At 51.3% G+C, this 25,641-nt stretch overlaps 4 protein-coding genes across 19 annotated transcripts in view; 2 read left to right on the top strand and 2 right to left on the bottom strand.

The window, feature by feature from the left end:
- RPN1 (ribophorin I) overlaps positions 1–4,484 on the bottom strand; it is a 359,024-nt gene extending 354,540 nt beyond the window's left edge. Inside the window, exon 1 of the mRNA XM_050781688.1 lies at positions 4,480–4,484. The gene's annotated coding sequence lies outside the window, so the exon portion shown is untranslated. The remainder of the gene's footprint in view (positions 1–4,479) is intronic.
- Positions 1–14,730, bottom strand: part of CFAP92 (cilia and flagella associated protein 92 (putative)) — an 83,072-nt gene extending 68,342 nt beyond the window's left edge. For 2 of the 15 annotated variants that reach the window (XM_050781597.1, XM_050781605.1), the window contains exons 1-5: positions 13,265–13,732; positions 11,303–11,382; positions 5,657–5,950; positions 3,318–3,508; positions 2,279–2,492 (exon numbers count right to left, since the gene is read on the bottom strand). In XM_050781597.1, coding sequence (XP_050637554.1) covers positions 2,279–2,492; positions 3,318–3,508; positions 5,657–5,918 — 667 coding nt within the window. In that variant the 5' untranslated portion in view covers positions 5,919–5,950; positions 11,303–11,382; positions 13,265–13,732. The other 13 variants (XM_050781607.1, XM_050781610.1, XM_050781604.1 and 10 more) reach the window with 11 other exon arrangements.
- The window catches only part of COPG1 (COPI coat complex subunit gamma 1), a 583,372-nt gene that overhangs the window by 270,098 nt on the left and 287,633 nt on the right, over positions 1–25,641 (top strand). The gene's annotated exons all lie outside the window — the stretch shown is intronic.
- EFCC1 (EF-hand and coiled-coil domain containing 1) overlaps positions 13,907–25,641 on the top strand; it is a 45,769-nt gene continuing 34,034 nt past the window's right edge. For both annotated transcript variants that reach the window (XM_050781690.1, XM_050781689.1), the window contains exons 1-2: positions 13,907–14,930; positions 16,428–16,711. In XM_050781690.1, the coding sequence (XP_050637647.1) occupies positions 14,235–14,930; positions 16,428–16,711 (980 nt within the window). In that variant the 5' untranslated portion in view covers positions 13,907–14,234. The remainder of the gene's footprint in view (positions 14,931–16,427; positions 16,712–25,641) is intronic.

Genomic DNA, 25,641 nt, shown 5'->3' with positions numbered 1-25,641 from the left:
CACTTGAGCTCAGGAACTCAAAGCTGCAGTGAGCTATGATCACATCACTGCACTCCAACCTGGGCAACAGAGTGAGACCCCGTCTCAATCAATCAATAAGAATACTCATAGCAGGAGGCTTGTGGCCTCACCCTGGAGGCCATAGAACACCCTTTCTCCTTCCTTTTCTGGCCACCGAATTCCCTTTACCCATCCAAACTTTGCTACTACGGCCCTTCCTCCAGGAATCCTTCCTGATACTCCCACCTCAGCACCCTACTCCAATGAGAGCCCACCGCAGGGCAGATACTAACCAGGAAGTCTGGCTCAACAGCTCCAAATCAGGCCTGGAATCTGCATGTAAGCATCTGATGCAGGTGGTCCACAGCCCACGCTTTGAGGACATGGTTCTTTCCTCTAGTCCAGGTAAGAAAAATTACCTTGAATCCCATTTTCTCACACTGGAAACCTACAACTTGTAGTGTAGGTATATGCATTAGTGTTTCTCAGCCAGGGGCAATTTTGATCCCCAGGGGACATCTGGCAATGTCTGAAGAAATCTGATTGTCACAACTGGCAGGCTACTACTGGAAGCTAGTGGGTAGAGGCCAGAAATGCTGCAAAACACCCAACAATCCACAGAACAGCCCCCAGAGTGAGGAGTTATCTGGCCCAAAATGTCAATAGTGCCAAGAGTAAGCAACTCTGGACATAAATGAAAGATTTAAAGTGGGAAGTTCCAAGCCTCCAAGGTCAGAAAGGCTCCTTGAGAAGGCAGGCTAGAAAATCAGAGAAAAGCAAGGCTTTCCGGCCACACAAAATTGAGGATAATTATACTCGTCTGGAAGGTGCTGACAATGATAATAGTACCATACATCATTGATTCTAATATGTACATCTGTTTTACATTTTTTTTTTTTTGAGATAAGGTCTTGCTCTTGTCACCCAGGCTGGTGTGCAGTCATACAAACACAGCTTACTAAAGCCTCAACCTCCCAGGCTTAAGCAATCCTCCCACTTCAGCCTTTCAAGAAGCTAGAATTACAGGTGCACATCACCATGCTGGGCTGATTTTTAAATTTTTTGTAGAGACAGGGTCTTGCCACGTTACCCAGGCTGGTCTTAAACTCCTGCCTCAGCCTCCCAAAGTGCTGGGATTACAGGCACAAGCCACTGTACCTGCCTTTTTAAATTTTTAACATCTCTAAGCATCAGGATGCATCTTACAATTAATGCCATGTCATAGTTTAATTGGTAGCATTTAATTACAGTTCTTAAATTTTCTATAGACAATGCATACCCTCCTTATTGCCTGCACCCAGGTGGACCACTCCTGTCAACCTGCCTCCAATATTCCAGTGAAGCAGGTACTAGTTATTTTTCCTTTTTTACAGATGAGAAACGTATGTTCAGGAACATACCCAGGTCACCAGCAAGTACAAGTTGGAGACAGTACTGAATTCCAGCATCTGGCATCAAAGCCTGGATCTTTCCATCCCTCCTGGCTCTCTCCTTCAAGATGAGTTCAAAAGACTTTCTGACATTGGCTGGTCACAGTGGCTCACACCTGTGATCCCAGTACTTCAGGAGGCCAAGGCGGGTGGATCACCTGCAGTCAGGAGTTCGAGACCAGCCTGGCCAACATGGTGAAACCCCATCTCTACTAAAAATACAAAAATTAGCCGGGCGTGGTGGCACGTGTCTGCAGTCCCAGCTGCTCGGAGGCTGAGGCAGAAGAATCACTTGAACCGGGGAGGCAGAGGTTGTAGTGAGCCGAGATGGCACTACTGCACTCCAGCCTGGGCGACAGAGTGAAACTCCATCTCGAAAAAAAAAAAAAAGTCTTTCAGATATTGATAAAATATTTACACAAATGAGTCTGGAAGAGTCTACATGAGAATCTTAAGACAATTGGCTTGGGGTGGTGGGATTTTTAAGTTTTCTCTTTTGTTTCTGGGTATCCTCTAAGGTTTTTTTTGTTTTGGTTTGGTTTGGTTTTTTTTTTTCAGTGAACATACAATACTAGTCCAGACCGGTGGTGGGTGCCCGCGTCAGAGCTGCCCTGGAATGAAAGGGCCCAAAAGGTGGAGTTGCAAGAACACTGCCCACCACACCATCACTCCCCTAGGTGGCGCTTCCTGTCACCACAGCATGGCCTGGTGGGATGCCCCCACGGATGCAGAAACCCGTGTGTGCACATGCCAATTAGATGAAGGAAACCAGGAGACACTGGTTTTTATGCTATTACTACTGAGTAAGCCCCAGGCTTCCAGAACCATTTCAAATAAAACCAGAGCACCTGACTTATGGAAAGCTCCCACGTCGTCTGTGAAGCCGGCAGTCTTTAATCGGTAATATCTGACTTTTCTTGACATCTTGTCTTTAGAGTTCCAGAGCCTCAAGGTGATTTTGTGGAAATTTATTTTCTTTAATAATTCCTTTGTCACATTGATATTAAAAGTCTGCTCCCACGACACCCAGGCTTTGTCACCTTCGTGCCACGGCTTCACAGTCTGTGTAAAACAACATTCAGAGATGTCAACTGGGGAAAGATGTGTGAAGGCCATGGTGAACAGAGCAAACCCCAGCCCCAGCCTGGCCCTCAGCAGCAGCGCTGCCTGACTTCAGTGCCTGGTCACTCTTCAGGCTCTGAGTTCAGGGAAAATGGGGTGGTGTGTACTGGGCCCCATCAGACTTTTGCGTTCCTCAGGAAGAATAAAATCAAAGTAATTATCTGCAAATAGCATCCTCCTCGACTGCTTCTAAGCAATGACCCAAGGTCAAACCACTGGCAGGAGTGTGTGTGTGCAGGTAGTGTGTACACAAAAACTTTTGAAACATTCCGGAAATTACTGGGTAAAATATCTAAATAAAAAATAGGCCAGGTGGGGTGGCTCACACCTGTAATCCCAGCACTTAGGGAGGCCAACGCGGGAGGATGACTTGAGGTCAGGAGTTCAAAGCCAGCCTAGCCAACATAGTGAAATCCCATCTCTACTAAAAATACAAAAACTAGCTGGGCATGGTGGCTTACACCTGTAATTCCAGCTACTCAGGTGGCTGAGGCATAAGAATCACTTGAACCAGGAGGTGGAGATGATTGCACTACTATACTCCAGCCTGGGCAACAGAGCAAGACTCCGACTCAAAAAAAAAAAAAAAAAAGTCAGTAATTGGAATGATCAGGTCAGTGCAGATTCCTACTCAGGAGGTGGGGCCTGGGATCCTCCAATTCCAGCAAACTGGAGGTAAAGCTGATGTTGCACATCCATGGAGTGGCACACTTTTCATGATAAGCATTAGACCATATGTAAGGTCACATGCAGTCACACACGCACCTTTACTCCTGACTCCAGGAACACTTTGGCCACCATTGGAAATAGCAATATGTCAACATTTTTAGGTTCTCCATCGTCCGGCAGAAGGAAATACTCGATGTGGTAAAAACGACGTAACTTTGAAACAGAACTGTCTGTTTTAGGGTGCTTCTTATATTTTTCAATCAAACTTGCATATTTCCCCTTATGACCTTGAAGATACAGATTGAAAAAGTCTCGTTTTAACCTCATGTGGAAAAGCAGATCCATCTCCCCAGTTCCATGGAGCTTGATGTTGTGAGAGGCTGCGCACTCGACATTGCCTGCCCAATTTGGGAAAGGAGGTACAGGTCCAGTGCTCCTAGCCAGCAAAGTAGCAGGACCTGGACTGCGCACCTGAGTGCAAAATTGAAGTGCGTGGTTTTCAGAGTGAGTGTCTCTGTTGGAGAGTGAGTGTTGGTTAGTAGGCCTAGGGTTAAAAAAGTGATAGAGTTAAAGTGAAATCACATGGCCAAGCCAGATGTTTTTGGGAGAGACGCCCTACTTGCCTCACCCTAGTCCCTCCTGGCCCTAAGAAGCAGGTAAAAATAATAATAATAATAATCACAGTACAATGTGATTTGTGCAATAACAGCAGCAGAAACAAGGTTGTGAAGAACAAAGGTGGAGGGGCAAACTCTGCATGGGGAGGGTGGGGTGGGCCTCCCAGGGGGTCCTTAGCAGAGTCTTAGAGGAGCAAAGCTAGCAGATATTCCAGACATAGAGAAAACAGCTTCAAAAAAACGTCATAAGCCGGGCGCGGTGGCTCACGCCTGTAATCCCAGCACTTTGGGAGGCCGAGGCGGGCGGATCACAAGGTCAGGAGATCGAGACCACGGTGAAACCCCGTCTCTACTAAAAATACAAAAAATTAGCCGGGCACGGTTGTGGGCGCCTGTAGTCCCAGCTACTCGGGAGGCTGAGGCAGGAGAATGGCGTGAACCCGGGAGGCGGAGCTTGCAGTGAGCCGAGATCGCGCCACTGCACTCCAGCCTGGGCGACAGAGCGAGACTCCGTCTCAAAAAAAAAAAAAAAAAAAAAAAAAAAAAAACGTCATAGGTGAAGCTACCCAATGTAGGGTGGACAGGGTGACAGGATGTGGAAGGTACAGATGGGCTTCTGCCAGAGTCCAGAGCCCAAGGAGCCCCCTGACCCCGCCCCTGGTTGCTTACACTCCAGCTTAAACTCCACACTCTAGGTCGGGGCTTTTCACATGATAAGAAGCTCCATAACATTTAATCCAAATATAATTCTATAAAAACATGACCCTCTTTAAAGCTGTAGCTTTTAAAGTCTATATTTTTAACCCCAGGAGGCTGCTGCAGCATTAATTTTTCTGCTACCAAAATGGTTAGCATTTGTGCAGAGACTGGAGTCAAGCTTCTCCTGCCAGGCTCTGGTAGCATTAGACCTTTTCTGATTCAATCTCAGGTGGGCCAGCAAATGGACAAACAGAGCTTCTCATTTTCTGTAGACAGAAAGGCAAGTTATTTAGCCCTTTTAAAGGAGAAGTTGACAGTATCTGTCAAAAACTGTAAATGTATGCCTTCAATCCAGCAAATTTACTTCTTGGAATACAGACAACAGAAGTGCCCACATATATGCACAAAAATGTATGTAAAGAATGTCTATCGCAGAATTGTAACAGAAAAACATTTGAAACAACTCAAATATCCACCAATAAGGGGTAGGATAAATTAGAGACACATAGAGACGTTCAGAAACCAGCTGCCTTCATTCATTCACTCATTCGTTCACTCTTCAAGGAGTTTCTACCCTGAACATCAGCACCTACTATAAGCCTGGCCCTTGCCCGTAGGATGAGGGAGAGGGGTTGATGGCTCCTCCCTCTCTCCCTCCCTCCCCCTCCATCAGCTCCCACCTCCCACTCTTTAATAAAAGCAAAGGAAGCTGTGGGCTCTGCAAACTCAGACCTCCCCCACAATCTCTCTCATTAGACTCTCCTGCCTCAGACTCCCGGAAAATGTATTTTAAACAAGGTATTAGGTGATGCACAAACGCTTATGAGAATCCATGCCTTAACCTCTCCTTGGTTTTTTCTCCTCTGTAAAAAGCAGACCGAACATCATCTGCTTCAGGGTTATTGAGAGGATTAAGCATGTGAAGCTGATGCAGCCACAGTTGGGCCTCTCCTAAAATTGCTGTTTCTTTTCAACCTCTGTTCCTGGCTGGCACTGGTCAGCCCGCTTTGGGGTGGGGCAGGTGGAGAGACGATGTGGGGCATATGCACCCTAAATTCCTGCAGAAAGTCATACACCTCCTTTTTTCAGAGGGTGTTAGAGTTCTGCTCTAGCACCTACCCGTATTCACAGGGAAGGCCAGTGAGATGGTGAATGTGCAGGGGACTACGTGGGGCACGTCGGAGCTGAAGGTGCTGGCAGTCTCAGATGAGGACTCAGTGCTGCTGCACTGGCGGTCAGAGTCAGACTCCTGGGCCCTGGCCTTGGCCTTGAGGTGTTCCTCCACGTCACACTCACTCGTGGACTGGTAAAAGCTGGTGATGGAGGAGATGGGCTCTATGCTTGCGGGGTCCTCTTCCCACTCCCAGGCATTCAGCGACATGCTGCAGAGCGCGCCGCTGGCCGCCGGCGCTCCTGGCAGGGAGAAAGTAAGGCTGTCCCCGCCTGTATTCCAGGGCTGCTCCAGGAAGTAAGTCCGGCCTCCTGCAGGAGCACCCACCCGTCTCTTCCCCGCTTCCCCAGCTTGCTCCTTGGTGAACTCCGGGGCTCCTTCACTGCCTGCCACACAGTCGGTACTCAACCGACTTAAGAGAACGAATGGATGAAGGAACCACAGAGAAGAGTGGCTGGCAGTAAGCACGACGACGAGCAACCCCGTTTCCTTCGCCTAACCAGGAGTCAGTCGCCGGGCTTCTGGAATGCCTGCCCCAGGTGAGCAGCTCCCGGGAGCCACCAGGCGGAAGAGGGGGCGTCTACTCAGGCAGGTCTGCTGCGACTAAGCACAAGATGCGTTTGCTATTTGGGGAGAGGCAAACCAGGCCGCGGGCAGCACGTGCAGGAGCCTGGCGAGGTCGGGGAGGGCAAGCTCTGCCCCCTAGACAGAACATGAATGTGCACTGGGTGCTGGGGCATCAGCTCAGGGCCCACGGAGGCGGAACGCCGGGCAAACACCGGGGAGGGAACACGCGTCGAGGAGAGGAGGGAAGGGTCCCGGGCTGCTGCGGCCGAGTTGGGGACAGGGGTCGGGGTTCCTCTCCAGGTGCTGGCGGTACCTGCGAGCGGATGCGCTGGGTGGCAGCGGGGACTTGGACGGCGGCGGCAACTCCCGCACCAGATCCACAGCCACCTCGAAGAGACTCCAAGACTGAAAGGAGCGTCCGCGGGTGCAGGGAGGGCCGGAGGCCCAGCCACTCAGCTCCGTTTGGCGGTTGCTAGGAGATGCGAGGGCCTGCGGCCTGGGGGCGGGGCTCCGCGGGGCGGGGCTTTCCCCCTCAGCCACTGCGCGCAGTCTGTCAAATGGCTACATCCACGTTCAGAAACCAGCTGCCTTCATTCATTCAATCATTCATTCACTCTTTAAGGAGTTTCTACTCTGAACGTCAGCACCTACTATAAGCCTGGCCCTTGCCCGTACGATGGGGGAGAGGGGTTGATGGCTTCTCCCTCCCCCTCCATCAGCTCCCACCTCCCATTCTTTAATAAAAGCAAAGGAAGCTGTGGGCTCTGCAAACTCAGACCTCCCCAGGATCTGTCTCATTAGATTCCCTGCTTCTGTCGCTGATGTCCTTAAAATAGCATGAGAATTCTGGTTAGTGATTATGAGCGCCAACTCAGAGATGAGAAAACAAAGCTTAGAGAGGTGAAGCAATTCGCCTGAGGTCGCACAGCAAGTAGGGCGCAGCACTGTGTTGAAATCCGGACTGCCTGACTCCAAAGCCTCCGCTCATCTGCTAAACCACCCAAGCTGAGAGCCCTGGCTGCCGCTCCTAATATAGAAGACCTCAGCACAGCAAGCCGCTGGGGTGGAGGGCTGCGGTAGGCTTCATGGAGGAGGTGAGCAAAGCCAAATCTGGGGGGTGACTAGGCAGAGGCGGTGAAAGCAAGAGAAAGCATTCCAGGTAGAGGCATATGCAAAGGCCCATAGAGGTGAAAGGGCAGGGCAAGTTTCAGGAACGGATGGTGAGGCTGAGGTGAAAGGGCATGGCAAGTTTCAGGAATGGATGGTGAGGCTGCAGCAGCGTGCGCGGCCCATGGTACATAGCCCCAAAGGGCAGGTAGGGCACAGGACTATGGGCAATGGGAAGCCAAGGCAGGTCTTCTGTTGAGGGAGGGTACCCCGCTCTGGCAGTCAGTTTGTTCAAGAGAATGAGAGCTGAGGCTACACACACGCTTGGCTATTAAGAAAACTTTAGCTCTGAGTTGAGCTATGACCTACTTTGTGTCAAAGAGCAAAACTGTGGCAGAGCTGGGGCTGAGACCCAAGTCCTGAGCCTCCTAGTGCATGCCTCCCCAGACTGCTCTCAGGGCATGGGACAGCCCCTTTAATACTGGGCGCTCCAATACTCCTCGGGTTCAGTTAGTCTAAAAAACAGCCTCAAGTACAGCTGTGAGGGGAGACACCAAATGGCAGTGGGCCCTGTGAGGAGGGGGTTGAAACTCTCAGCATGACAGCCACAACCACCTGCCCACACCCCACCTGCAGCAGCCTGGAGACTGCTGTCTATATGCTAGGAAGTGCTCAGGAGACACACAAAGGGCTGGAAGAATACAAAGCTACTCAGATACACCAGCCCCCAAAAGGGCCCTTTAACAAGGGCAGTTCAACACCACCATCACCCTCGGACAGACATCAGGCCTCCTGCTCCCCAGGTCCTACCCACTGGCCTGAGGCTGGTTTCCCTCCAAAGGTTCTTTGATCACATCACCACCTAGGGCAGAGGCCAATCTCTCCCCAAGTTCAGTAGTGAGAGGCCAGAGGTCTTGGACCAAGGACCAATGTGCCATCCTGGATGTGCATTGGAAACACCTACATGTCAAAAATACAATTCTGAGGCTTCATTAAAGACCTGTGGAAGTCACTCTCCAGAGGTGGGGCTTAAGAACCAGTGACAGATTGTATTTTCCAAAGACAGCCACCTCAAAAGATCCCCTCCCACATAATCTTCTGGCAGGCATCCTGGGGTTCACATTCCTCCCACCCAGTGGGGGCGGGGGGGGTCTAGACCCCTCCCCTGGAAACTGGGCAGACCTTTGTGACCTGCCTCAGTCAAAAGAGAGAGAGGAAATGACACTATGTGATTTCTGAGGCCAGGTCGTACAAATTCCATCTACCTCTGCCCTGTTCTTTTGAGGTATAGTATTCATGCTAGGAATCCAGCTACCATGTTGTGAGGAAGCCCAAGCAGCCATGTGAAATGGCCACATGAAGCTGTTGTGACTGATGGTTCCCAGCCAATTGCCAGCCTCAACTCCCAGACATATGAGAGTGCAAGAATTCAAATGATCCCAGCCTTTAGTCTTTGAGACACCCTGGCTGACACTAAGAAACAGAAACAAGCTGTCTCCATCATGAGAAATTGCAGATTTATAAGCAAAGTAGGTTGTTGCTCTCTTAAACCACTAAGTTCTGGGGTGATTTGTTGTGCAATAAATAATAGGAACAGGAGCCATATTTTTAAATTACCACCAAGATTGTATTATACAACCAGAATATGGAACCACTGCCCTGAGAGAGGTGGTGTCTGGGTCAAGACCTAGAGCATCACAGGATGAAGTCAGGGCAAAGGTGTGCCACCCACTACTCAGGTGTGAGAGAGTGGTGTGTCTACAACCCCACCTCAGTGAAGATGGCTTCAGGGCTGGCAGATCAGAAGCAAAGGAAAGGGGTCTTCTGTTTCAATTATCTGTTACTGAGTAAAAACCATCCCCAAACTTAATGGCATCAAACAACAAACACTTGTTATTTCTCACCACTCCATGTATCAGCTGGGTAGTTCTCTGCTGGCCTCGCCTGGGCTCATTCCCTGTGCTGTGCTCAGCTGGAGGACCAACATGGCTGAAAGGTGCCAGAAGGCCTCACTTGCATGTCTGGAAGTTGCTGCTGGCTCTCCGCGGGCCCGCTGGTTCCCCTCCATCGGCTCCCCCGCCCCCAGTGGTACACCAGCTTCCTTCCAGGTGGCACCTCATCTCCCCGTAGCCTGGCCTGGCTTCCTCACATGGCATTCTCAGAGCAGGGATCCCAGAGGGCACAGAAGAAGCTGCAAGGCCTCTTGGGACCTAGGCGTGGAACCAGCACCATGTCACTCTGCTACATGCCATTAACCAAAGGAAGTCATGAGGCTGGCCCCACTTCAAGGGGATGAAGACATGGACTGTACCTCTGGTAAGCAGAGGGGCAAACATCCAGGGGTGGGAGGTGTTCAAGGTCACTGAACAATCCATCCCTGCTTCCTTACTCTGCCGGGTGGGGGGTTCCCAAGCTCCCACAGGTTATGTCGAGGCCTTCCTGAAGTTATCCCAAGACTCTGGCAGCTGGAAGCATATTGGGAATCAGCTACATCCATCTTCTTCTTGCCCCTTCCCCATTTTTAACAGCTTTATTGAAGTATTTTTTATTTCACAAAATCCATCCATTTCAAGCATAGAATTCAATGATTTTCAGTAATTTTCAGTAACCAAGTGGTGTGATCACCATCATAAATTCATTTTAGAACATTTTCATCCCCCTAATAAGACTTCATGCACATTTATAATTAATCTCTGTTCCAACTCCCAGTCCTAGGCAACCAATATCTACTTTATCTCTAAAAATTTGCCTTTTCTAGACATTTCCTATAAATTGAATCAGACACTATGTGTTCTGGCTTTGTGATTGGTTTCTTTCACCTACCGTTATGTTTCTGAGGTTTATTTATGTTGAGGCATGTGTCGGTATTTCATTCCTTTTCATGACTGAATAATATTCTATTGTGTGGACAGACCACAGTTTGCCTATCCATTCATCAGTTAATGGGCATTTGGCTTGGGCATTTAGACATTTATGAACAATGTTGCAATGAACATTCCCATGCAAGTCTTTGTGTGGACGTGTTTTCATCTCTCTTGGGTCGATATCTAGGAGTGGAATAGTTGGGTCGTATGGTCATTTTGTGATTAACTTCTTGAGAAACTGCCAAACTATCTTCCACAGGGGCTGCATCATTTTATGTTCCCATCAATAACATGAAGTTTCCTGTTTCTCCAAATTCTTGACAAGATTTGTTGCCTGTTTTATTCATTACAGCTATTCTCATGGGTATGATATAGTATTTCATTGTAGTTTTCATGTGCATTTCCCTAACAATTAAGAATACTGAGATTGTTTTATATGCATGTTGGCCATTTATACAACTTCTTTGGCGAAATATCTGTTTGTATCTTTCACTCACTTTTGATTGGATTGTTTGTCTTCTTGTTACTTGTTACTTGTTCTTACAAGCCAGAACACACTTGTAAGAGTTCATTGTAAATTCTGAATATAAGTTCTTTACTGGGCATATGTTTTACAAATATTTCCTTCTAGTCTCCTGTTCATCTTATTTTCTTAATAGTATCTTTTGAAGTGTAAATGTTTTGAACTTTGATGAAAGTCCAATTCATCATTTTTTTTCTTTTTTGGACCATGCATTTGGTGTTGTATCTAAGAAATCTTTGCCTACCAACAGGCCTATTTTTAATAGAAGTAAAGCTTGGTGTCTGAACACTAAAGCAAATCCACTAACCAAGACTCCTAAAAACCCAAAAGCTTTATGACACTGAAAATAATGGCCCAAGGACATTCCCAGACAATTCTGGGCTCTGGATAGAATAACACAAGTTTCCAAAAAACAGTGTGACAATATCGCGAGTTTATAAAATATGTATACTCCATGGCCCAGTAATAAATCACTCGAGATATGGCACAAACTGTTCACAGTATTGTTTTTGTGGAGAAAAGCTGAAAATTACCTCTGTAGGCATCTGTGGGGGATGACAAAGCACCTTATAGTTCATTCTGAGGGAGCACAGAGCAGCCTCTGGAGCAGTGTCTGCAAAGAAACCACAGTCAAGCTGTTTACAAAGCTCAGTTCCTGTGCAAAGAAAGATCCCAACGGCGCCCTTTCCACTGTGCTTTTCATGTCAAGTTGAATGAGCTACAATTTGCACACTGTGAAATTCAGATGTACACAGTCACGCAACCACTATACCATGAAGACAGAGTATTTCAATCACTCCAAAAAGTTCTTTCATGCCCAAATACATAGAAAAGTTTGGAAATAAATACATCAGAAATACACAGTGGTCCCCTCTTGGTGGCAGAATAGTGGATGATTTTTGCTTTTTAGCATTTTCCTGGACCTTTAAAAGACACTTTAAACAATATACTATTTGAAATGGCTCAAACAATACTGAACTGACTTCAGAAAATCATTTCTTTGCCACAGCCCTGACTCTACCCTACACAGACACAAGCCCATCCCCCCAGCTCATACAAAAGAGTGCAAGGAGACCTCTGAGTTTGCTCACTTTGAACCTAAACAAAAACCTTGTGGATGCAACCAGAATTATTTCAGAGGTGCCTGGTAACACCACGGGGCAGACAGACAGGCCTGACAGAAAACCATTATCAACCCTTACTTCCCTGAGCTGTAGGGGAGCAGAGGCCGGCAAAGGCTCCCAGCAAGACATTTAAAAGCTTTCTTTTCAATATTGACTGGCCCAGGAAAGCTACTGTTCAAAGGATTCCTTTACCAGCTGCAGGGATGTGGGGGGCGGGGAGGGTGTTGCACTCTTGCCTGGGCTACCAGCCCTCAGCACTGACATGAAATAAAATCAGGTTCTTTTTTTTGTTGTTGTTGTTTTGAGACGGAGTCTCGCTTTGTCACCCAGGCTGGAGTGCAATGACAGGATCTCAGTTAACTGCAACCTCCGCCTCCCGGGTTCAAATGATTCTCCTGCCTCAGCCTCCCAAGTAGCTGGGATTACAGGCGCCTGCCACCATGCCCAGCTAATTTTTTGTATTTTTAGTAGAGAAGGGGTTTCACTATGTTGGCCAGGCTGGTCTTGAACACTTGACCTCAGGCAGTCCACCCGCTTCGGCCTCCCAAAGTGCTGGGATTACAGGCGTGAGCCACCGCACGCGGCCAAGAAAAAGAAACACATGAGAACATCTTCTCAAAAGGTAAATACTGCAGTGTTTCCCATCTGCAGAGAAAACCACTGAATCCACTTATGAATCCCTCCCTCTTCTTCTGTGCACTCACATACACATGTCTCAGCAGAAAATAGTATTGTTTTTTATGTTTTTGTTCTTGTTATGCAAGCATCAGTGTTGTGCATAATCAGCTTGTGCCTTGCTGTGTCTGCTCATCCTCGTTTGCTGAGTCCTAGCTGATCTGATGGACACCGTGTGTTCTCCAGTTTCTCACTCTAATAAACAATGATGCAGTGAACATCCTGTGCACAGTGGCTTTCTAAGGTAGAAGCCAAGAAGTGTATGTGATGTAAAAACTTTGTCAAATTGCCATTACTTTTATAATTAAAAACAAACCTAAAACAGTATGTCCAAAATGCTTGGGGAGAAGCCTTTAATTCCTTCCCAGCAGAGATGTACTCTGGGCAAAGCCTTCAAGAACAAGTACGAATTTGCCAAATGGACAAAGTGCTGATTCTGGGATACTGTGGCAGAGGAGACAGAATGCTATCGCTTTTCAAACGGCAAGATTTTACATTTAAACTCACAGAGTTATCCACAAGGCAAGATTCTGTCTCTGTTATAGCTAGGAACAGCTGAAGAGTCTGCCTCTTGCTCCAACGTGGCTGGATACCGTGGCTGGATAACCGTTCCCGGTGCAGGTAACAGGTGAACAATATCACAATATCACTGCACGCCTCTCGTGAAAAAGAAAGCGAACACAGTCCAGTACTCACCAGAGAAGCAGGTTTTTCTTCATCTTCCAGAAATGTGTTCTAAAACATCAGCCAATCATCAACCTGTTAACCTAACCCCAGCTCAGAGATGGAACTCGGATCCCATTGCCAAGTCAGCACCCTCAGGCACAAAGGTGGCAGGGGCGGGAGACACCACTTTCCCGAGAATCCTATCCCCACCCCCAACAGGGATCTGGACAGAGCAGTTAGCACAGATCAGCTTCTGACCAGCGGGGTGCCCCTAACCTAGACCCCTTGCCTCTCCAAGCCTGTTTCCCTCTCTTTCCCAGTTACTACTTGGGGCTTTTTGCAAGGTCTGTGGTGGCACAAGAAGTGCTCGGAAACCTGGTAGCTGAATTTAAGCGGAGGGGAGACTTTTCCGCACCCACAGCTACAGGGCGGCGAGAGCAGGCTTGCCAGGCAACCCTCGAAAGGCCTTCCGGGAAGAGGGGGAAGAGTGACGCTTGGGTGTGGGGGCACATACCCAGCAACCGGACGAGGCCGCCACCCCCAAGGCCCTCCTGGGCTTCGGATCCCGCGCCAACCCCTCGCCCAAGTCTCGGGGCGAACTCTCCGCGCCAGGCGGGCGGGGCGAAGGGAGGAGGGAGTTGAGAGTGGACGGCCGGGAGGGGGAGGAAAAGCGCAGACGCCAGGAACGCCCCGGGAGTGAGGAGAGGAGAGCGCGGGAGTCACGCGGAGAAGCCAAACTCGGACGCCGACCCGGCACTGGTGGCGCTGCAGGGGTCCCGGGGGGCTCCTGGACCTCCTACCCCAGACCCCTCCAAAGCAACTGGGGTAAACCAGACGCCCTGTGAGGCCAGCGCAGCTGCTGGACACGGTCCCCGGCGCCGCTCCAACCAGATCGCGACCGCTAAGCCCCTCCTTTCAAGAAACTCTAGGGCCGCCCCTGGAAGTGGCGGGGCGAAGGGACCGGAGGAGGGACCGGAGGAGCGAGGCGCGCGGCGCAGCGATGGAGCCGGACAGCGCGGGCGCGGAGGCCGGCATGGAGAGCGCGGGAGGTGACCCGTACCGGCGACCTGCGCGGCGCACGCAGTGGCTGCTGAGCGCCCTGGCGCACCACTATGGGCTGGACCGCGGCGTGGAGAACGAGATCGTGGTGCTGGCCACCGGCCTGGACCAGTACCTGCAGGAGGTCTTCCACCACCTGGACTGCCGCGGCGCCGGCCGCCTGCCCCGCGCCGACTTCCGCGCCCTCTGCGCTGTGCTGGGGCTGCGCGCGGAGGGGGCCACCGCGGCCGGGGAGGCAGCCGGAGACGCGAACTCCAGAGCTGTGACCACCGGGGACGCGGCCGCTGAGTTGGCCACGGACGGGGACTCAGATACCGACGAAGAGGCGCGCCTGGCGCTGCGCGCCGAGCCGCCGGAGCTCACCTTCCGCCAGTTCCACGCGCGCCTCTGCGGCTACTTCGGCACCCGTGCGGGGCCCCGGCTGCCCCGCGGCGCTCTCAGCGAGCACATCGAGACGCAGATCCGCCTGCGCCGTCCGCGCCGCCGCCGCCGCCCGCCTTGCGCGCCTGGCCCTGACAGCGGTCCTGACTGCGAGCGCGTTGCGCGGCTGGAGGAGGAGAATAGCAGCTTGCGCGAGTTGGTGGAGGACCTGCGCGCTGCGCTGCAGAGCAGTGATGCACGCTGCCTAGCACTGCAGGTGCGCGCTGGCCGCGGAGGGAGGGCGGTAACGCCTGGGAGAGGGCTCGAACTAAAAGCTGGCTGGCTGCGGAGCGCGACGGGACAGAGGCAGAGGAAGGGTAGACAGAGGGCAGCCCTACACCATCCCACCCCGCCTCAGCCCACTTGCATCCTGTCCCTGTTCCTCCCCATTCCACTCCAGTCCCCAACCCTATTCTTACCATCTGTTCCACTCCTGAAAACCCCAGTCACATTCAGACAACCATACCCCACTTTTCTGCTCCACCCCCGCATCATCGCGTCTTGCCCCTTCTAACCCAGGAATTGCACTTGTCTGGGTAGTCTCACACATTCCCTTTCAACAAGCATCTTTCTCTCTCCTTCCTGCCAGGCTTCTGGGAGGTTTAGGAGACAGAAGTGTGAAGAAGGCCCTGAGCTCACCTTTAAGGATCTCCCTGCCTCCTGGAGTAGACTGACAGCTCCTTCTGTCAATCAGCAACGACTTACGGGGCTCCCTGCGGGAGAAACAGACAAGTGAGAAATAGACAGGGTGGCTCACACTATGGATCAGGCACTCATGGGCCACCAAATGCCTGTGGGAACCAGACCCGCTCTGGGCTATTGAGAAGAAACCATGGGGTGAGATGAGGACCCAGCCTTAGCATCTGGGAGCCGTCGACAAACACTTAAGCACTGTGCCAACTGTGCGCGAAGGGCAGTGCTGGGCCGCAGGGGTCAGAGGAGGAAAGGAACAGCCCCTACCCCAGGCGACAACAGGCCAGGAAGAAAATGACGTTATATGACCCCGCTTTAGCTCAGGACACTGCAGAGTGCAGGAAAGTGGCAAGGTGTGGTTTTCAGTGTTGGTGTGCATGGAAGCCAGGGTGGAGGCGGGAAAGTACTCCTCTGATGTGGAATCCCAAGTAATGTACGGGGAGCCATGGGATGCGCCTGAAAGGTCTTCCGGCATCGCTCATGCTCGGGTATTTATTGAGCACCTACTATGTGCCAGGTTTGTTTTAGGCTCTGGGAACACACCAGTAAAGACAGACAGAAACCGCCCTCAAGGAGCCTCTAGTGAGCAGGCACGGGGAGGGCTGCAAGTGCCACTGGGGGGAGTCTAGGAGATGAGGAACTGCCACCCGGCAGGCTGAACGCCGCCAACACAGGAGTAGACCGAGACGAGGTGCGAGGTTGAAGAATCATTGGTACCACAGAGGGAACAGAATACTGGCGTCGTGTTTCAGTTTCCTTCATCAGTAAAAAAACGCTGGAGGGTTGCGGGGGCGGGCGAGGAGGAATCATTAGAGCTCCCGCCTCCCTAGGGATGTGGCGAGGGTTAAAGGATCTCAGACGCACGGGACCTAAGGGGCTGGCACCTGGAAGCAGGCGGCGCCATAAACGTGCTCACGCGCTTCTGGGTGCGGAGGAATGGGGACCGCCGTCGTGGCGGGCGTTCGTCTGGTGCATGTGGCTGGGGCACTTACCCCCTGCCCCTGCTGCCCTGTCCCCGCAGGTCGGGCTCTGGAAGAGCCAGGCGAGCACCCACGAGATGGAGCGCGGCGGACCGGAGGCTGCGGTGCGGGAACTGCGGCAGGCACAAGGCGCGCTGGCTGCGGCGGAGGCCCGCGCTGGGCGGCTGCGCCGTGGCCAGGCCGAGGTGCGGCGGCGCGCGGAGGAGGCCCGGCAGGTGGTGCTGCGCAGCCTGCACCGCGTACGAGAGCTGGAGGCGCTGGCGCGACAGGTGCCCGGCTTGCAGCGCTGGGTGCGGCGGCTGGAAGCGGAGCTGCAACGCTACAGGTGAGCAGGGGCGCGGGCCCTGGGCCCAAGTGCCCCAATTCGGCTCCCATTTTCCCAGACTTCGGGTGTGCAAACCCCCTCCCACACGCTCTCGTGTTCCCCAGTTTCTCCATGCATTTATTCACGTGTTCTTTCATTCCTTTGTCAGTTCTCCATTTCTTAAGTCATAAGTCTATTCCATTGCTTGCTCTGCATCCATCTGCCCACCCATCCATTCATCCATCCATCTGTCCATCCACTCACCCACCCCACTCACCCATCCATCCATCCATCCATTCATTTGTCCATCCACTCACCCACCCCACCCACCTATCCATCCACTCACTCGTCCATCCACTCACCCATTCATCCATCCACCCATCCACTCATCGACCCACCATCTATCCACCTACCCATCATCCATCTATTCATCCATCCATCCACTCACCCACCCACCCATCCCCCCACCCATCCATCATCCATCCATCCCCCCACCCACCCACGCATCCATCATCCATCCTTCCCCCCACCCACCCACCCAGCCAGCCGTCCATCCATCCTCCTGTTCACCCACAAACACCCTCTATTTGTTTATCATAGATTGCAGTTGAATGTGCTTATTCTTATTTGTTCCTGGATTCGATCATAATGATAATAGCTTACAGTTACTAAGCACTTGCTGTGTGCCAGGCCTTGAGCTAAGTACTTTATGTGGCTTAACTCATTTAAGCCTCACAGCTGCCCTGTGAGGTGAGTACTGCTGTGTTTCCACTCTGTAGATGAGGAAACAGGTGTATAATGACTGCCTGTGCTAGCTCCACCAGGGCAGGAAGCTGGACTTGGGACCCAGATTCAAATCTTGGCAGGACTTTTGGCAGATGTGTGAGTGTGGGCAAGTCACCACCCCTCAAAGACCCTGCTTCCTCTTGGGTAGAATACAGATTGGGGTCCCTGCCTGCGGGAGTGGCTGTGAAGAGGCCATGGGCTCCTGCCTGGCACATGGTAGATGCCTGGTAGACAGAGCCTCTCTCCCTTTCAAATCACAAGGCACCCCTGCCTGCCGGCTGGCCTGACTACACATTTGCTGAGCATTTTCTCTGTGCCAGGGGCCATCCCAGGTATCAGGGATGTGACCATGTGACTAGGACAGACTGAATTCCCTGCCCTGAGCAGCCACCTGTGAGCAGATAAGACCTTCACAGGAACAGATGTGTGGCAGCAGGCAGGATGTGGAGGACACTAATCAGCCTGCCCCCAAAGAAGTGACACTTGAGGGTAGGATGTTACTGGGCCAGATGGAAAGAGGAGAAGAGAGAACATTCTAGAAAATGGGAACAGTACGGGCAAAGCCCTAGGGCAGAAGGGGCCTTAGCACCATTCAAAAACTAAAAGGAAGCCCAAGTGGCTGGAGGGGTAGAGCTGGAGGTAGGCCCATTTAGGGCCTGGAAGGTGGCAGCAAGGACTTCAGTTTTTCCCTTAAGAGAAAGAACATGAAACCATGGGAAAGTTTTAAGCAAGGAGGTGACAGAAGCAGATTTACATTTCAATAAAAAGTTACCCTGGCTACAGTGTGACAAAGAGATGGGCAGACAGGGAGAGCAGAAGATAGTGCGGAGCCCAGTGAGGGGCTCCTGCCATCCTGGTCCTGAGAGGAAGGTGGTCTGGCCCAGGCTGGGGGTGGGGCAGGCAGAAGGGATGGCCTTGAACCTACTGGACATCTGAGGAGCTCACAACTGGGAGATGGGAAGGCATGGGGCTAGAAGGAGGCCTCCAAAGAGGCAGACTCTGGGCCAGCCTCCTGCAGCGTGCAGTGTTTGGAGAGCCACTTCCTGTTTGCATAGCTGATGGCTAAAGAGCAGGGCTGGTTGGCTTGAGGCCCACATCCAGCCTTGGAACTTTATCCAAGAGGAGAAATAAAGGGGCTCTTCTTTGTTTATTTCTAAAGTCACAACTAGTCCTCTATAGCAGAATGCTACAAGTGACTACAAACATTGGCATAGCCCTTTACAACAGAAAAAGTGGATTCATAGCCAATGCACCATTTAGTCCCCATAAGATTGTTCAAGGTAGGCATTTTATCCCCAGTTTACACATTGTGAGAAATGAGGCACTGAGAAGTAAATAACATACCCAAGGCCACACAGCCACAAAGCAGAAAAGTCAAAGCACTTTTCCCCCACTGCCTGTGTGCTTTGATTCACAGTTACACGATGGCTGCTGTGCCTCCAGACCTTCTATCTGCTGATTGGGCATAAGAAGAAACCTGGAAGGACTGGTCCTGTTAGTCAGTCTCAAACAAAACTGGGGTTCTATTTTTTGTTCGTTTGTTTTTTGAGACAGAGTCTTGCTCTGTCACCCAGGCTTTTTCGCAATGGCGCAATCTTGGCTCACTGCAATCTCTGCCTCCCAGGTTCAAAAGATTCTCCTGCCTCAGCCTCCCCATAGCTGGGATTACAGACGTATGCAACCACGCCTGGGTAATTTTTGTATTTTTAGTAGAGACGGGGTTTCACCATGTTGGCCAGGCTGGTCTCAAACTCCTGACCTCAGGTGATCTACCCGCCTCGGCCTCCCAAAGTGCTGGGATTATAGGCGTGAGCCACTGCGCCCAGCCAAAAGTGGATTCTGTTAGTAAGGAAGAAGGAGGAGCAGCTATTGCAGAGGCTTTGAAGGAAACACCTAGTGATGAGGAGATTGAGGACCAGAGAGCGAGTAACACTATGTGAAGGGCACACAGTGATTAGGCAGATGACTGTGTCACTCATTTCTCTGCCCCTCTAGAAATATGCTTTCAACCCTACCTTGCCCAGGAGGTTGACCACCTCTGCCCATTTTCTATGGTCAGAGTTTGCTGGTTTATGGACTGACCTGCCCCAAAGCTCTCACTCTGAGAAGAAGGGAAAGGAGAGGAGACAGAATAGCCATGGGCATTTATTGAGCATCAGCTGCGTACGAGGCACTTTTTCATGTGAGCTCATGGGGCCTCTGAACTAGTCTAAAAGAAAAGTGTTATTGTCAGCATTTCACAGACGAGAAAACCAAGACCAGGGAGGAAGCAGCTGTCCAGTGTGGCACAGCAACTTAGTGGCAAGGGCAGGACTCACAGCCCAGCCTGATGGCCCCAGGCCACAAGCTCGAGTTGGGTTTGGTAATATGCACAAGTCCCCCTGGATTCTCCTACCCCGGAAACATCGGCCAGACATTTTACTGGCTGGGGAGGGTACAATTCACCTCTACTTTTGCTTTTCTCTTTCTTTCTTTTCCTTTCCCTTCCCTTCCCTTCCCTTCCCTTCCCTTCCCTTCCCTTCCCTTCCCTTCCCTCCCCTCCCCTCCCCTCCCCTCCCTTCCCCTTCCTTCCCCTTCCCTCCCCTTCCCTCCCCTCCCCTCCCCTCCCCTCCCTTCCCCTCCCTTCCCTTCCTTTCTTTTTTGAGATGGAGTCTCGCCTGTCACCCAGGCTGGAGTGCAGTGGCACAATCTCAGCTCATTGCAACCTCCGCCTCCCAGGTTCAAGCCATTCTTTTGCCTCTGGCTAATTTTTGTATTTTTAATAGAAACGGGGTTTCACCATGTTGACCAGGCTGGTCTTGAACTGCTGACCTTGTGATTCGCCCACCTCGGCCCCCCAAAGTGCTGGGATTACAGGCGTGAGCCAGCACACCCAGCCTGCTTTTGCTTTTCAAGTGCCAGAAACTCAGATGTCCCTGACTATTGCGCTGAATCAACCCCCTCCTCTGCAGCTGGCCTAGGGGGCTGCAGTCTAGAGGAATTACAGGGAGGAAAGGGCCCCATGCCCCAAACAGCAGAGCCCCATCACACTCTCTTAAGTGACATCACTCTGGAATGTCTCCAGGTGCTCTGCAGATGTGTCTTTGGGGGGGAAAACAGAGCAATGACTGAACTCCCCCTGAGAATGACAGCTTGAAGCCATTTGGTTAGAATAAATGACCCAACTCACACTTTTCCAGCATCTCCCAGTGTTCAAAGCACTTTCACAGAGACCGACTCACTCCGATCTTCTCATCTTCCCTCTGAGGTTGGTATTATGTCATATGTTTCAAATGAGGAAATAGACCCTTGGAGTTGGGAGTGGGTTTACTAAAGTCACATACCTGAACTCAGCTGAATTCAGACTGTGTTGAGTTTCCTAACTTTGAGTCAAACTCTGCCACTTTCCTAAAATGGGATCTCGATGACTCTATTGTTCATGTTAGGGCTTCTATTGAGTTCTTTTTCAGACCTGTACTTTTTTTTTCATCCTTATCAGTCCTTGTGTTGTGGGTTCTGTCTAATCCTTTATCTCTGTAGCATTCAACCATATTAATTTTACAGTCTCTTTTGGATTGCTGTAATACCTGAGCTTCCTGAGATGTTTTACACCTGCTGTCTTTGTCATGATGAGGCATTCTTGGCAGGCACTGTCATTTTGGGCTGTGAGCCCATCTTTGGCAGGGCCATGATCCTTGAGAGTCACACATAGAACCGGTTGTAGAGTTCCCTTCAGAGCAGTTCTCCATTTGCCTCCACTAGGCCCTGATTCTAGACCAGTTTTTAATTGTGATTCTTAGCTTGGAGTTGCCTAGCTACACAGGTAGTGAGAGATTGAGTCCCATACCTGGGAACAAAACCCCAAGGCCAATAGGTGGAATATTTTTCATCTTTGTTTATGGATAAGACAGCCCTTGCTGGCCCCTGGCCTCATGCAGGGAGTCTCCTTCTGTAACTCACTATGCAAGGTCTCCTGTCCCTAATCCCTCCATGGGCATTTCAGCTCCATCTCCTGCTTTCCACACAAGCTGGAGATCTCCTCTTCTTGATTTTGACTTTGGCTCTATACCCTTTTAAATAGTTCTATTTTATGCAGCATTTCAGCATATTCGTAGATGGAAGAGGGGCTTCCCATAGCACCTCAATCCACCATCTTGACCAGCAGCCTAAGAGGATGGACAGTAAATATGTAAGCAATTGGAGATATTTATTTAATTCATTCAACAGTATTTTCTAAGCAACTTCTGTGGACCAATCCCCATGCCAGAATCCTTGGGGACACAGAAATGGCAGTAGACATGTCAGGGCACAGGTGTGCCATGTGCTGAGGGGCCACGAAGGAGCTGCTGCTGCTGCTTTCAGAGTTGTAGGAATTGCAGGTGAAATAGAAGCCCCCCAGGTGTCAAAAGGCATCTTCAGGCCTCCTAGAGCTGGGGAAGACTCAGGCACTCCCTGGCCCAGCCCCTGCCTGCTGAGGCATGCAGCCCTCCCAAAAGGCTTGTGGTCTCCTCACAGCCACATCAGCCTCTGATCCTGCTTCCCCACAGCTGGTCTCTGTTCAAACACGACCTCGTCTGAGGTGAGAAACTCAGCTCCTTATCCTTCAAATCCCACAAAATAGTCCATCCCCACACAAATTTTTATGCATAGTAGACATTACTGATTATTGGAGGGGGGGATTCTGTTGCAGTAATGCAAACAGCTTCATATGGAAAATCTGACATCACCATTCATAAAATGTCATTCAATCCCTGCCCAACCAAGGTGTTTCAGTGGCACTCTCCACCGAAACCACTTTCCACCTTTCTTCTCTCCTCTGTTTTCTCTTTCTTTTCTTCCTTTCTATCATCCAGGTCTCCTGGGTGAGTGCCAGAAAGCCTAATGCAAACTGACCTAGGTGAAAAAGAAGTTAGTTCTTAGAACTGAAAAGTGTAGGCATGTCCAGCTTCAGACATGGCTGAATTCAGGTACTCACGTAGTATTACGAGGATATGCTGAAGCTCTGCTTTACTCTCTGGCAAGTTCTCTCCCCCAGTAGCCCTTGGGGTGCCAGGCTAACATCCCCAAAGCTCAGTCCGGTAGAAAGGCCATCTGTTATCTGAACCATCCCACTGAAGTCCTGGATATGGGCCTCATTCAGCCAACTTGGAAACATGTTCATCCTGAATTCATCACAGGGGCCAGGACAATTTGATGCTCTGACTGGCCAAACCTTAGTCACATACCCACCACTGGAGTGAGAGCAAGGCCCATTGGACTCTGGAAATGAGATCCTCCCAGGAGAAACAAGGGACACTGTATCCCAGACACATTCAAGGAACACACCCCCTTGCCCCTCTCTGGAGCCTGCAGACCAATCCTTTTCTTGTCTGCGTAGAATAGCCCACCTGTGGCAGCTCAAGACTCTGAACTCTAAAGGTCCTGGGAGGAAACCTGGTTAGACACGGGAGCAGGCTTGTCTGGAGGTCAGCTTTTCCTGACTGCTGGGTGCTTTAGGGGTGGTTTCAGGGGGACTCTATGCCCTCACCAACCTGTGCCCATTCAGGTGATTTTAGGGCTCACTGGGGAGGGTGGACAGAAGAAGATTGTTATCCCCAGGTTCTGTCCATAGCTGGGAGCCCTCCAGAGGGAGCATAAGGGCTTGGCACTTCTGTGGCCTAGCACCCAGTCCAGCCTTGTCACATAGTAAGATGTGTGTGGACACACGAATGGGCCAGCGGGCATGGGAGTGGATGCTGTCCTCAAAAGTGGAAGAAAGGGCATAACGTCTGGGACTTCAGCACAAGGAGACCCCTAAGTGGTCCAGTGGCCTTGTCTTGCCTTGAGGGGTCCCCCTTGAGTCCTCAGTAGATGGTATCTGGCGGATTTGTGACATCTTGTCCTTTTGAAACCGCCCATGTCTCAGCCAGTTGCCTGGTCTGGCCCCTGACCCTGCTCTGAAGGCCCTGATAGGGCCTTCAGGACACCTGGGCAGGGCAGGCAGCCTAGGGCCAGCACCACCGGGCAGGGGCTGGCTCTCAAAAAGACAGAAAAGGCAGAGAGCCAGCTTAGCTCAGCTGGAACAAGGAGAGGCCTGGCGGCCTGGCCTCTGGCTTTGTTGTCGGGGGAGGATGAAAAGGCTGGGATGGAAGAAAGGGGGTGGGGGAGGGAGGAGGGGGGTCAATTGGCTGGTCACCATGGAGGGGACACAAAGGTGAGGCCATCTGAGGGCTGCCTCCTTTCTTCTGCCCCATTGCGGCTGCCTGGCCTGACCTGGGTGGGCCAAAGTCAGCGGGTCCGGGGCGGGAGGGAGGTGGATGGGTGGGGGCGAGCAGAGGGGGCATGGGGCACCATCTGGAGCTGGGAGGCCTCGGATTCCGTCGTCCTTGGAGGTGGGTGTGTGGGTGGCCTTGGTGAGAAAAGAGGCCTTTCCTCCTCCAGGAACAATACTCAGGCTCACAAAGAGGCAGACCCACTCGGGTACCCACTGCATGCCCCAGGCCCTCAGGATGCACAGGGGGCTCAGTGGGTGGGGGCCCAGGCTCAGAAGGCCCAGACCAATCTGGCTTTGATTCCCGGCTCCTCCACATGTGTGGTAGGAGCTAGAGCTGTTCCCTTCACTTCTGTGAGTCTCAGTTTCCTCGGCCGTAAAGTGGGTATAGGATTCTGTCTTGGCATAAACGTCGAGTGTGGCGGGGGAGGCAGCATGGTGGTAGAGCTCTGGGAGTGTGGCCTGCGGCAAGCCGTTCTCACCTCTGTGAGCCTCAGCTCATCTGTAAAATGAGATGAGAATAGTAATGATTATAATACCCACATCATGGAGTATTTGAAGATTCAACGTGCTGATGTGTTGAAAGTACCCAGAATAATGAAAGGCTTAATAAATATTGGAACTTATTGGGCTGGGCACAGTGGCTCACACCTGTAATCCCAGCACTTTGGGAGGCAGATCATCTGAGGTCAGGAGTTCAAGACCAGCCTGGCCAACATGGTGAAACCCCGTCTCTACTAAAAATACAAAAATTAGCCAGGCCTCCTTGCACGCACCTATAATCCCAGCTACTCGGGAAGCTGAGGCGGGAGAACTGCTTGAACCCAGAAGGTGGAGGTTGTAGTGAGCCAAGATTATGCCACTGTACTCCAGCCTGGGTGACACAGCAAGACTCCATCTCAAAAAACAAAAAAAAAAGAAAGAAAGAAAGAATGAAGTGGGGACACTCATTCTTGTCTATCCAAAAAAGCAAGGCCTGTCCAGGGCAGGATCACAAAGGGGCAGGCCTTGGAGAGCAAGGAGGCAGAGGAGGAGGAGCCGTGGGCTATCTGTCGAGGTGGCCAATCAGTGGTGTCCCCAGAGAAACCTGCCCTCATTCAAATGCATTCCCCTAGCTGTACTTCTGGGAGGACAGAGCCTGGGCCCACACTTTGGTCTCACAGCTTAGAGATACACCCTCTCCTGAGCCTGAGGCTTTGCACCCCTCCCAGAGAGAGGGGCCTTGACTGCACAAGCTAATATGTACAATGAATGCATCCTTCAGAGAAGGAAGGAGCCTAGAGAGGGATGGTAATCTGCCCAGGCTCACCCAGTAAATCAGGGGCACAGCCAGGCTGGATTCAGTCCACGAGTTTGTGGCTCTTTCTGCTACTTCCCACAGGTGGGTTGGAAATAAGCTTCAGCCTTTTCAGGCCTGAGGCAGCCACAAAGAACATGGGGTGGGCTGAAGTGCCAGACCAGTCACCCTTGGCCATGACCTGCCTCATCTGCTAACCTATGTATGTTGCACATTTTCTTTGGTGTCTTGATGCTTCTGGGGAAGCTACAACTCAACTTGCTTGTGCCTCAGTTTTCTCATCTGGAGAATAGGTTAATTTTAGTACCTACCTCACAGGGTAAGAATCCAATGAGATAATAGAAAGCGTTTAAAATGATGCCTGGCACATAATAAGCCCTCCTTAAATGTCATTGTCAGCTGGCCCTGGCCTGTGGGATGCATTCCCACCTGTGGGGTGTGCCTGTGTTTGCTGCACACTCCTCGGATGGGCTTTCGGCCCCCGTGCCTCCAGCACTCTCTATCCACCTGGATCTCTGCTTGTCCCTGCCTGGTTCTACTCACTCCTGCTCCACATAGCTGGGAACATGGCTGCAGGGACCCCAGATTCATAACTTTTCAAATTCTGTGACCCAACATTCTGCTTCCCAGCACCTGTAG

This window comes from Macaca thibetana, chromosome 2 (assembly GCF_024542745.1).
Source record: "Macaca thibetana thibetana isolate TM-01 chromosome 2, ASM2454274v1, whole genome shotgun sequence".
Classification (NCBI taxonomy): domain Eukaryota; kingdom Metazoa; phylum Chordata; class Mammalia; order Primates; family Cercopithecidae; genus Macaca; species Macaca thibetana.
Note: the sequence above shows the minus strand (reverse complement) of the source record. Positions and strands in the feature narration are given on the sequence as shown.